The 12,173-nt window shown below is 38.1% G+C and overlaps 2 protein-coding genes across 3 annotated transcripts; both read right to left on the reverse strand.

Moving 5' to 3' along the window:
* Positions 1-3,752: 3,752 nt before the first annotated feature.
* Positions 3,753-4,013, reverse strand: LOC123460608 (keratin-associated protein 19-1). 2 transcript variants are annotated; one of them, XM_045148737.1, is made up of 2 exons: positions 3,899-4,013; positions 3,753-3,817 (listed from the first exon to the last, which is right to left on the reverse strand). In XM_045148737.1, the coding sequence occupies exons 1-2, from the start codon at positions 4,011-4,013 to the stop codon at positions 3,753-3,755; spliced, it is 180 nt and encodes a 59-aa protein (XP_045004672.1). The 2 variants fall into 2 exon arrangements, with proteins under 2 accessions (XP_045004672.1, XP_045004670.1); XM_045148735.1 differs by having other exon boundaries at positions 3,753-4,013.
* Positions 4,014-10,135: 6,122 nt separating this feature from the next.
* LOC101616010 (keratin-associated protein 19-8-like) lies at positions 10,136-10,357 on the reverse strand. The gene is made up of 2 exons (XM_045148765.1): positions 10,243-10,357; positions 10,136-10,200 (listed from the first exon to the last, which is right to left on the reverse strand). Exons 1-2 carry the CDS (start codon positions 10,355-10,357, stop codon positions 10,136-10,138), a joined length of 180 nt encoding a protein of 59 aa, XP_045004700.1.
* Between the last annotated feature and the right edge of the window lie 1,816 nt (positions 10,358-12,173).

The following is a 12,173-nucleotide window of genomic DNA, read 5'->3' on the forward strand; positions in this document are numbered from 1 at the left end:
TTTTTTTCTTTTCACAATTAATCCTCACAAAAGCATGGAAGGCTTGTGCATAAGTGACTCTGCCCTCCTCCTGTGAATTCTTTCCTTCCCTCCTTCCCTTTTCTACATTTAAACAAGGAAAGTTACTTAACAGTCTCTCTTCTTCTCAGACTAAAGTTCTGTATATTGATTTAATGTTGGATTATTTTGTGGCCAACATTGAGTTTAGAAAGAAATAAGCATAATTAACATACACAAAATCCACTTTCCTTTCTTTACATATATATCAGCTTTAATGAGTTATAAATTCTGTACCATAAAATTTATCCTTTTACATTTTTGTTTTGTTTTTGTTTTTCAAGATAAGGTCGCACGCTGGCCCAGGCTGACCTGGACTTCGCTATGTAGTCTCAGGGTGGCCTCGAACTCATGGTGATCCTTCTACCTCTGCCTCCCGAGTGCTGGGATTAAAGACGTGTGCCACCACGCCCGGCTCCCTTCATATATTTTTAAAAAGTAGGAATTTTCTATGGATACATCATGTGTTGTTACCATCATTTCCCTTCATCTTTGCTCCCATTCCACTGAAGGCCTTCCTCAGTGGGATTGCTGGTATTCACCATGGGGTTTTGGGTTATGAGTTGTGGGAGCAGCAGTCACTCATTGGGTGGGGGGGGGGGCAACGTCTCTGGATATTTCCTCCCACCACATGGCTCTTAAACACTTTCTGCCCCCTCTTCCCAAAAATTTCCTGAGCCTTGGTGGGTGTCTTAAGTGTCAAGCTCTCGGAAACGTCCGGATTTCCACTTCGGTTCGTTTTGAGTATCTTCAGTGTCTGTCTCCATCACCCTGGTGCAGGTTGTCAGGCTCATCATGGAAGCAGCACTCTTAATCATCTTGTCAATTCCTCTGTGGTTTCACCTGGGACCTGGCTGTGGTGCAAGGTGTGGCTCAGCTGACAGGGAGTCAGCTATCTCTCCTGTCTTGCTGGTGGACTTCGGTTGTCCTCGAGTTTTGCTGCCTTCTTAAAAGGAAAAACAGATTCTTCAGTGGAGAGTCAGGTTAGCATAGGTTAAGGAGGATAAGCATTGTTAATTTAGAGAAATTCTGGTGTGTACCCTCTTTTTTGGCTAAAGACTAGAGGGAGCTTCTCATTGAAGTCCCTAATTTTGGTCTCCATAAGAATTTCCTTCCTTTCCTTTTTCTATATCCTTCCTTTTATCTTTTTCTTCCTTTTTTACCCTGTTTTGTTTGTCTGACTTGAAAAGTAAACAATAATTAGGTATACTATACTTACTCATAGAGTAATGTTCCACCTTTAGGTTTACATAACTAGAAAAACAAACCTGAAATCCATAGGGGAGCACAAACTTCAAACATGTCTAGTCATTACCAACAAAATGGGCTTCGCTGGCTATTTTCAATGTTGGCTAAAGAAGGACTCAGTCGGGATTCTTTGCTGAAGTTCACAGAAGGTCTGGCCATGAATGACACACCTAAGAACAAGACAATTTGTTCTGTAAGGACTTAAGGAATTTTCTGATCTGTCACAAAGTCTAAGAAAGAGCCAAGATCCCTGACTTTGAGGAAGAATGGAGCCAGACTTGACAGACAGGAGAGATGCTTTCCAGTTGTGGTAGTTTGAATCAGATGCCACAAATAAGCTAATGTGTTCTGAATGCTTGGTTCCCATGTGATGGCCATTTTGGAAGCGGAGCCTTGATGAAGAAAGTGTGTTGTTGGGAGCAGGCCATGGACCGTTGTGGCCAGCTCCCCATTGCCAGACGTGGGGAAAGGCGTGTGCCCAGCCTCTGCTCACGCCATGCTTTCCACTGACATCATGTTTCTCCTCAAGACTGTAAACCAAAGTGAAAAACTAGTAAATAATAACAATAAAGAAAACTTCACTCCCATCAGCTGCTTTTGGTCAAGGGCTTTGTCCCAGCAACCAAAAGACAGCTACACTACCGGTAAAAGCAACTGACAAAAAAAAAAAAAGAAATCAGTAATGTCTCCACCATCCACTGTTTATAGAGCACTATGTCTTTGTGTTTCTAGCACTGGGGTGGTGGCAAGTCCTCGTAAAAGAGACAGTGCCCCTCATTAGATGGCAACTGTATATTGTAGATCTGGCCAAGGAAAAGATGAATATTTCACCATCTCCTCCATGCCACAAGACCAAGGTTTAGAACAGACAAATTTGGGCTGGAGAAGATGGCTTAGTGGTTAAGGTGTTTGCTGCAAAGGCAAAGGACCCCTGTTTGATTCCCCAGGACACGCGTAAGCCAGATGCACAAGAAGGCGCACATGTCTGGAGTTCATTTGCAGAGGCTGGAGGCCCCAGCATGCCCTCTCTCTCTCTCTTTTTCTCTCTCTCTCTCTGTCTTTTACTGTCTGTCAAGGAAATAAGTAAAATATATTTAAGAAAAGGAAAAGGAGCCGGATGTGATTATGCACGTTTTTAATCCCAGCACTCGGGAGGCAGAGGTAGGAGGATCACCAGGAGTTTGAAGCCACCCTGAGACTACATAGTGAATTACAGGTCAGCCTGAGTGGTAGTGAGACCCTACCTTGAAAAACCAAAAAAAAAAAAAAAAAAAAAAAAAGGAAAAGACAATTCATGTTGGGTGAAAACTGTGCTACCAAAATGACATGTATGTGGTTAAGGCATTTGCCTTTGAAGCCAAAGGACCCAGGTTCAATTCCCCAGGACCCATGTAAGCCAAATGCACAAGGTGGCACATGTGTCTGGAGTTCATTTGCAGTGGCTACAGGCCCTAGCATGCCCATTCTCTCTATCTGCCTCCCTTTCTATATCTCTCAAATAAATTATATATATATATATATATATATATATATATATATATATATATATATATATATAGTGTGTGTGTGTGTGCATATATACATAATATATATATATATATATATATATATATGTATGTATGTATATGTATATGTATGTATGTATAAAGTTTTAAAAAATGGCATGTAGATAACAGCAATAGCCACAACTTCCCACAGAATATTGTATAACCATCTTCTTAGAATCAGTTGAGAACATTTGAGAGAACTTATATTCTAATGCATGACCCATATGTCTCAACAAGGAGGGGACAGGGCTAGGGGGTAAGACATGGATGAGCCTAATAATGGTACCAACTTGACTGTATTCACTGAGTACAAAACTAATCAATATAAAAAATAAATTAATTAATAATAAAAATAAATAAATAAAGAGAAAAAAGAAAGATGAAAGCAAGTTAATTCCACTTATTCCAAATAAGATATCTTATATGTTCTTAAGCTTATGTGACAAAATGAACTTGAAAGATTTGATTATACTGTACTTTGAAGTCATATATATCACCCCTTCATGAGGAAATCCTTTAAATTAACTGAAAAAATAAATGTTAAAAATAAAAATAAAAGCATTGAATAGAGTAAGAATATTTATATTTAGCAAATCAATTTATTAGATAAAGACAACATACATGTTTACCTTAAGATGTTGCCAGAAAGCTAATATGGCAAAAGTGGTAAAAAAAAAATATATACTAAATTAAAAGTCAACTAAGTGGTTAAGTTTATTAAATATGCATTTTGAAAATGAAATGGGTTATAGAAATTAAAAGATATAAGATCTTCCTGTTTACAAATATTTGCTAACTGATTCAAGCAAAGGAAATAAGATAAATACTTATGAATTAAGAGCAATGGCTAGGAATAAATCTATTTGGAAATATTCTCTGCCTCTGATTTCAGCAGTTCATTCAGTAGAAGCTGGAGAACCCATATCCTCCGTAGCATGAAGGGCGGCAGCATCCGTATCCATAGCCTCCATATCCAGAGCCGTATCCGTAGCCTCCATATCCAGAGCCATATCCGTAGCCTCCATATCCAGAGCCGTATCCATAGCCTCCATAGCCACAGCCATAGCCCAGTCTGCGGAAGCTGCTGCCACATCCACAGCCATAGCCCAGGCCCCCAAAGTTGCCACAGCCGTAGCCCAGGCCTCCGTAGTAGTAGCTCATGGTGTCAGGAGTGGAGGGTTTGGTTTGGAGTTCAAGGAAAGATTCTGAGTATGAATGTCAGCAGGTTTAAAGAGAAGCTTATATACTCTGGGCAGCGCATCTGATAAAACACGTGTCCCTCCTTTTGTGTCATTGAATGCTTTATAATTATCTGAAACAACCCATCTATTGTCTCTTGGCCAATATATGTTAAGAATGTTTGAGTTTGGCTAGTTAGATTGTCTCACTGCTTATTGATTCAATTTTATTAGAAGAAATTGTTATAGCTTTCAAGTACATACATAAATGAAGTAATAGAATTTTTTATTACTAGATACTTATACCAGTCACATCAAGAATTCTTGGTTGTAAAATTAAATATTTTCTGGAATGTTTTGGCCAAAGAATTATAAGATTTTTTTAAAATGAAATTCTGAGAAATATGATGAAGACCCTTAACTTTATCACTTTCTTCAAAAGACTCTCAAACTTTATGATGCGAGAAACAAAGACCTGACTCACTTTGCTACGTGTGCTGGCAGGGAACAACAAAGAGAAGGAAAGAAGGTCACCTGATGGAAGTCTAAAAGTTTAACTAGGTACAATTGTCATATTTAGCTTGGAATTTATACCCAAGCATGTAAATTCTTTTAGTTTAACAAGAAGCAAAATTGGAGTCACCAGCAACAATGACAGTGAACTTCATCTAATATGAAAAAGTTGCCAAAGTTCTCTCTTTAGATCCTTCATTTTTCTATACAATTTGTTACAGATTCACTTACCTTCATACATGTTTCTCCCTTTTCCTACTTTTTTTTTTTTTTGTTTCTTTTGTTTTTTGAAGTAGGGTCTCACTCTAGCCCAGGCTGACCTGGAATTCATTATGTAGTGTCAGGGTGGTCTCAAACCCATATTGATCCTCCTACCTCTGCCTCCCAAGTGCTGTGATTAAAGGCATGTGTCATCATGCTCGACCCTTTTCCTACCATTTAAAACAAAAATATATTTTTAACTCTTTTTTTTTGTTGTTGTTGGAGTGAGAGAGAATGGGCACACCAAGATCTCCACCCACTGCAAACTACAGATGCATGTGCCACCTTGTGCATCTGTTTTACATGGGCCCTGGGGAATTAAACCTAGATCCTTAGGCTTCACAGACAAGCACCTTAACCAGTAAGCCATCTCTGCAGCCCCTTTCTCTACCTTCTGATTAGCAGCACGTGCATTTTTCAAATCTAATTCCAAGCATAAGCCAACTTCCATATCTCCAATGTCCAGGTGAAGTGAGGCAGGGAAGATGGATTCACTTATAACGTGCTCCCTTGAGTCAGTACTACATTCCTCCTAGGTAGCTCTCCATCATTACTGCACTATTTACCCTTCACGCCATTTCATGCCCACTTGTTATTTTGCGTGTGTATGAGTGTGTGATAAGCAAGGGAGAGAGTGTATGTGTTTACACACATATGTATGTGCATGCATGTACAGGAGCTTGAAGACAACATTATATATGTGGAGGCCAAAGGTTAATGCAGAATGTCTCCCTCCATCAAGCTCAATTTTAGTTATTTAGATGAGGTCTCTCGTTTGAACTCAGGGCTTGCCTATTTAGCTAGTTGGCCCAGGGATGTTCTCTCTCTCCACCTGCCTAGAGCTGAGAGGCCACCAAGCCCACTGCAAATTCACATGGGCGCTCAGAATTCAGAATTTTAGTCCTGACACCTGTGCAGCTGATGATGTTTTGTCCCCTAAGCCATCTCCCCAGGTGCTCAGCTTTGAAAACTTTCAGTGTGGCAGGAAGTTGCTGTTGTAGGCCGTTTTGGGACTAGTGATAACTAAAATAACAACTATACCAGGCTGAAACTGGTAATTGTATCTCTTGTTCAAAACAATCTGAGGCCTTAAAGCACTCCAACATTTATAAAAGACATGAAGAACTTTGAAGAACTTAAGGAGTTCTCCAAATGTAAACACAATTACAAGAGAGACTGCTGAAGGGGTGGATCGTAGGGATAGCTGCTGGCCTGGTATTTGCAATCTCCCTGCAGCTTGTCCCTGTGAAGTGGCTTTGTCCAAGGCTGACCTTGAACACACTCTCATGTTCTCATACCTTGAAACTGGGGCTGAAGAAATTTGTTTGTTTCAGGTACTATAATAGCACCTTTAAATTTTGTTGATGTTCGTGAGTAAATTTTGGAAAACAACATTTTTTATACTTCAAATTTTATTCACAATTAAAAAGAAACACATTCCTTTTTTTTAGTGAGTGAGTTTGTTGACTGGCCTGCCCTAGTGATAAACCAAAATGTAGCAGCCAGTTAGTACTCAATATGTAATATATATAGTGATAAACCAAAATGTAGTAGTCAATTAGTACTCAATATGTGATATACTCATTGAGTACTAGTATACTATATATTATATGTATTAAACCAAAATGTAAAATGTAGTAGTCAATTAGTAATCAATATGTGATATACTCATTGAGTACTAATATACTATATATTATATGTATAATATATTATATATATTATATATTTTTACACACATATATATATGTTTTTTGAGGTAGGGTCTCACTCTAGCCCAGGATGACCTTGAATGCACTCTGTATTCTCAAGGTGGCCTCAAACTCACAGCAATCCTCCTACTTCTGCCTCCTGAGTGCTGGGATTAAAGGTAAGCACCAGCACACCTGGCCTCAATATGTTTTTCTGAAGGAAGTGTGTGAGGATCAAGCTGGGAATGCGTAACTTGAGCAGCTCACTATATGTCACAGGAAATGATTTCAGTCTGGATCTGCGTTCCAGCAAGGATTCTGTAGTCAAGCAACCTGTGAACAGACACTAGCTGTATGTCCCTTTACATGTGTGCTACTCTGACTCAATTGATTCCATGTTAATATCACCGCCTCAGGACATAAAATGTGACAAAATGTTTATAATGAAAGATCATTGGGAAAATTCATATGATTCATATGTGACCAAAGGTGGCTTGGATTCTCTTTTTTTTTTAAACATACACACACACACACACACACACACACACACCATATATATATATATATATATATATATATATATATATATATATACATATATATATATATATATATACACACACACACACACACACATGTTCACATGTACTCAATATTATCTTCTCTTATCCACTTTAGTCACAGTGTGATCCTTTTATCACTTACCTATGGGGTGGGGGTGATACACCTGAAGAGACTGACTCTCCCTCCCTGACAACCTTTAACTGTCACTTGTTCATTAGTGAGGGGAGTGGTTTCTGAGGCCCCTGTCCTATGTATAACATTATGCTGACTGGCCCTATCTTTGTGCAGGTCTGGTCCATGTGCCGACATCTGCTGTGAGTTCATGAGTGCAATGACCTTGTTATGCCTGGAGGACAGAGTTCTACAGCACTCCTTCTGGTCTTCCAGCTCTTACATTCTTTCTGTTTCACCTTCCATGATGTTCCCTGAACGCTGGAGGGGATGATGTGTATATCCCTTGTAAGATCAAGCACTCATCAGTCACTTATTTTTCAGCACTTCTTTAATTATGATTCTCTGCGCTGACTACATCCCACTAAAAAAGTAAATAAAATAGAGAAAAGGAATTTTAAAAAGCTATTCTGACTGGGACTGAGCAGAACTGTTCTGTTAGTAGAAAGACAAATATTTAGGAGTGAATTTGACAATACATGCTGTTAACAACACAGTGATAGTAGGTTCTTACTTAGGGTCTACATTTTCCTTAACCATGGGCTTTTGATCTGATTTTCAATACTAGGCATGCATTCCCTCCTGTGGATCAGGATTCGGACCAATCACTGTCCTATTAGATACCCCTTTATCCCTCATGTCACTATTGCAAGAGGGCACATCTTGCCTTGTGGATCAGTGTTGTAGATTTCGGCACTCACCACTGGACAGCATTGTTGATGATGATTTACCCCCAGCCTGCACAGCACCATAGGGTTCTATGAAAACTGGTCAGCAGGAAGAAGCTTTGGCTTCAGCTCCAAGGTGATTTCTCTATGTCCTGAACGCATCATTTGTAGCGTCTTTAGCAAGACAGTCTTACTTTACAGTCCCGGGGGGACAGCCAGAAGCCATAAGAATATGCTGAATCATTTTGGGAGCCTCAGACCAACTCATTGGGAGGTGTCCCTTACTCAGCACATGGCTTACTTGGAGCGCTACCATCCTTCCAGGAAGAGGATCTCCATTCAGTTATTACTTTATTTGTTATATTGCTATCATCATCATATGATCCTCAACCTATTCATATAAGCTTTACAAAATTTCAGGTTTCCTTATGACTCTCTGATATTTCCTACGTTTTGGTTAACCTTCCACCAACCAGCTTTTTCCCCATCCCGCACCCGTAACCCATGTAACCCTTTCAAGTCTGCGAGTCTCTGCTGTTTTTACATCTCATTTGTTCCTCTATTTTCTCACATGAACATCAGCCCTTTTGTAGCTTCTGGTCTCTACAAATACTCTGAGCTGTGCGCCACAGGCTTGGAAGTTGGTAGACAGGCAGATCATTTAAATTATGATAAATACTTGCTTAGGAGCTCACATGATCTTGTGCAGCTTTGTCAGTCTGTGACCGCAATGAAATGCCATCATTGTGCGTCTATCCTGTCTTATATGTGGATATGGTGTGGAGCACTAATGGGAAAAAAAAAAAAAACCCTGCAATGATACAATAAACATCTCCAATAAAACAATAAACACTAGGAGAATTTTCAAAGAAAAAAATGCACAGCTGTGATATGCCTAACTTCTTTATTGACTATAAAATCATGAAAGAACACTTTGAAGAATATCAAATTTATTTTTGGCTGTATGAATAATATGACCATGGGAATTTGTTTTAAGAGCCTGGTATTTTTTTCTGTCTATTCACTGGGACCAAAATCGGATTTATTTCATTGAACTAAGTTTTTACTCATTCTAATGGATGCAAGGGTATAAAATATTTTTGCAATTTCTATAACAATAATGTACTCTTGTTAATAATTTGAAATACTTCCTCATAACATAGACATAAATCAATAAAACTTAAAAAGGAAATTATGATAGTATTGATTAAATGTAGAATATCAATAGCAGGAAATTTTTTCCCCTTTATTTTTACTTTAAAGCCTCGAGGAAACGATTCCTAGGGATCATACCATGTAAGTCAGAAGAAATAATTTCTAGTTAAATCTTGTTCCTGGGTTGGATCATAAAAATTCATCTCCATTAGCATTTCTTATGTCTATCTCACCAGTTTAACCTATGTGCATGGTACATGGTACACATGTCTCCTAAAAGCATTTTCTGAAAGAGGAGCTCGAGGTGTATTTTCACCTAAAGTTGAGAGATGAGTATTAATTTTATTATCTATCTATTTATTTATTTATTTGAGAGAAAGAGAGAGAGAGAGAAAAAGAATAAAGAAAGAATGAGCCACTGCAAATGAACTCCAGATGCATGCACTACTCTGTGAATCTGGCTTACATGGTTTCTGAGGAATCGAACCTGGATCTTTTGGCTTTGCAGGCAGACACCTTAACTGTTAAGTCATCTCTCCAGCCCTAGTATTGAGCTGTAACATTGTTCACTATAAATATGGGAGGGGTTCAATATGAGCAAAATAAATACTTTCAGGAATGGAATGAGGGAATAGGACTTAATCTAGCAAAAGGTATAAATATATGAGATAAAGTATGATATTTCAACACTTCTTTTCCAAAAATACTTGTCAAATTAGAATAAGTATTATTTATAACTCCCAACCCCTTATTTATCATTGGTACATTTCTACATGCCAATTTATGTGTGTATTGTATTTATATCTGACAAATACCAAAACTTAAATATATAAAGAAATAAATGAAATAAATCAAATGAAGTCATATTTTCAATTTCATATTAAATAATTTATTGGAAACTGAACATAAACCATCAATTAGTCCCCCATTTAAGAAACAGACCCACTTTATAGATGATGAGTTCTCTGAATGTTTTAGTTTTCACCTGCTTGGTAGGCCCAGAGCAAACTCAGTCCATTGATTTTAGAATAATGAGAATGCTTACTCATGAAAATGGATTGTGACTTATTTACTGGAACAAGAACTCAGTAGAAGTTGGAGAACCCATATCCTCCGTAGCATGAAGGGCGGCAGCATCCGTATCCGTAGCCTCCGTATCCGTAGCCTCCATATCCAGAGCCGTATCCATAGCCTCCGTAGCCACAGCCACAGCCCAGTCTGCGGAAGCTGCTGCCATATCCACAGCCATAGCCCAGGCCCCCGAAGTTGCCATAGCCGTAGCCCAGGCCTCCGTAGTAGTAGCTCATGGTATCAGGAGTGGAAGGTTTGGTTTGGAGTTCAAGGAAAGATTCTGAGTGTGATTGTCAGCATGTATAGAGGGAAGCTTATATACCCTGTGCAGAGCGTGTGATAAAACCTGTGGACATTGTTTGCTGCTTTCATTTCAGGTTATTAATTTGCTTGGGATCACTCATTAGTGTGTTTGCTAACATAAGGCAAGACATGCAACTCATTAAAATGTTTCAGTTTGCTTCACTGCCTTGTTAGAATACCTTGGAACTTCTTGATACATTTTTTTTTTATGAGAACAAGTCAAAGCCTTCAAAATTACAAAATTTATAATTCCCTAAATGGAATTCTTCATTACCAATTCTTCATTATCAAAGTTTATTTTACACACACACACACATTTTTTTTTTCCTCAAAGCACTCAGCTTTATGTAGTGGTACAGACGTATCAGCCCAGCATTAAAGAAGTGAAGGCAGGAGAATCATAAGATTGAGAACGACCTAGGCTATGCAGAGAAGCAAGTATCAAAAATGATACAAATTATGGGCTGCAGAAAGTGATTTAGCTAAAATTCCACTTACTTGAAAGTTTTTTTGGTTGTTTAGAATTTGTTATCAGCCTTAGCAAAAAAAAAAAAAAAAAGAAAGAAAGGAAAAAAAACCACCTCATTTCACAATAGTCTTTGCTTCTCTTTTCATGTAGAAAGATCTTCAATAGTATGATGATTAACAATATCATATTATGCCTCTAAATTATATAAGCTAACTAAGTAAATTAAATGAAAAATAATGCTAAAAATTTTGAGCTAACTGTGAGTTAACCTCATGAAAAAAATACTCAAGTATTGACCAACTACTCAATGAAAATATCAAATAATGTACACAAGAGTAGAGAGAGATTATGCAAAATATAAAAGTTCTTGAGAATATGGTTGACTTTACAAAATTGCCATGTGATACAAGTTTTAGATACAAGGTTGTATCTAAAATACGTGACATATAATTAATGATCCAAACTACAATTTATTGCATAAAATTATTCATTATCCATTTTACTGTACTGAGAAATGTTAACTGCATTAAGGAAAACATTGTTTAGCATACAAATATATAGTTATGTTGATAGTTTTTGGTTAATTTAAATCTGAGTATTATGTTTGTGGAAAAAAACCCACAAAAGTGTTTGAGGAGATGATTCAGTTTGTTATAGATAAATAAAGACCTGAGTTTGGACACATAGCACTTGCATAAAAACTGGGTGCAGCACCCATACCTATATTCCTAATGTTAGGGTGTTGCAAACATAAAAAATAAAACCCTGGAGCCTGCTACCAAATTTACTGATCTAGCCTAACCAGTGAATTCCAATTTCAGTGAGAAAATCTGTCTCAAAAACAAGGTGTGAGGACTCAGGAAACGGCTCAGGGGTAGAGAATCTTGCCACAAACATTATGGCCTTAGAGGCCCAGAGACCAGGGATTTCCTGAGTTTGACTCCCCAGGATTTACATCAGTAACCCCAATCCTGTGAAGTATGGAAACAAGAGAATTTCTGGGGCTTGCAAAATATGCAGCTTCACATTGAGGGATAGATTTCATGTTAAGGAAATATGCAGATGAGTAATAGACAAAGGACACATAAACTCTTATGACCTCCATCCTCCTGTGCAAATGTGCAAATACCTTGCATGTGTCACCCACTCACCACACAGTACATACCACACATGCAAAACAAGAAAAGGTGAAGTGAGATGAAGGAAGACATTCTGCACTGATCACTGGCGTCCATTTTTTTGTGTACACATATGTTCCTACACATATAAAAACATGAAGA

This window comes from Jaculus jaculus, chromosome 5 (genome assembly GCF_020740685.1).
Source record: "Jaculus jaculus isolate mJacJac1 chromosome 5, mJacJac1.mat.Y.cur, whole genome shotgun sequence".
Lineage (NCBI taxonomy): Eukaryota > Metazoa > Chordata > Mammalia > Rodentia > Dipodidae > Jaculus > Jaculus jaculus.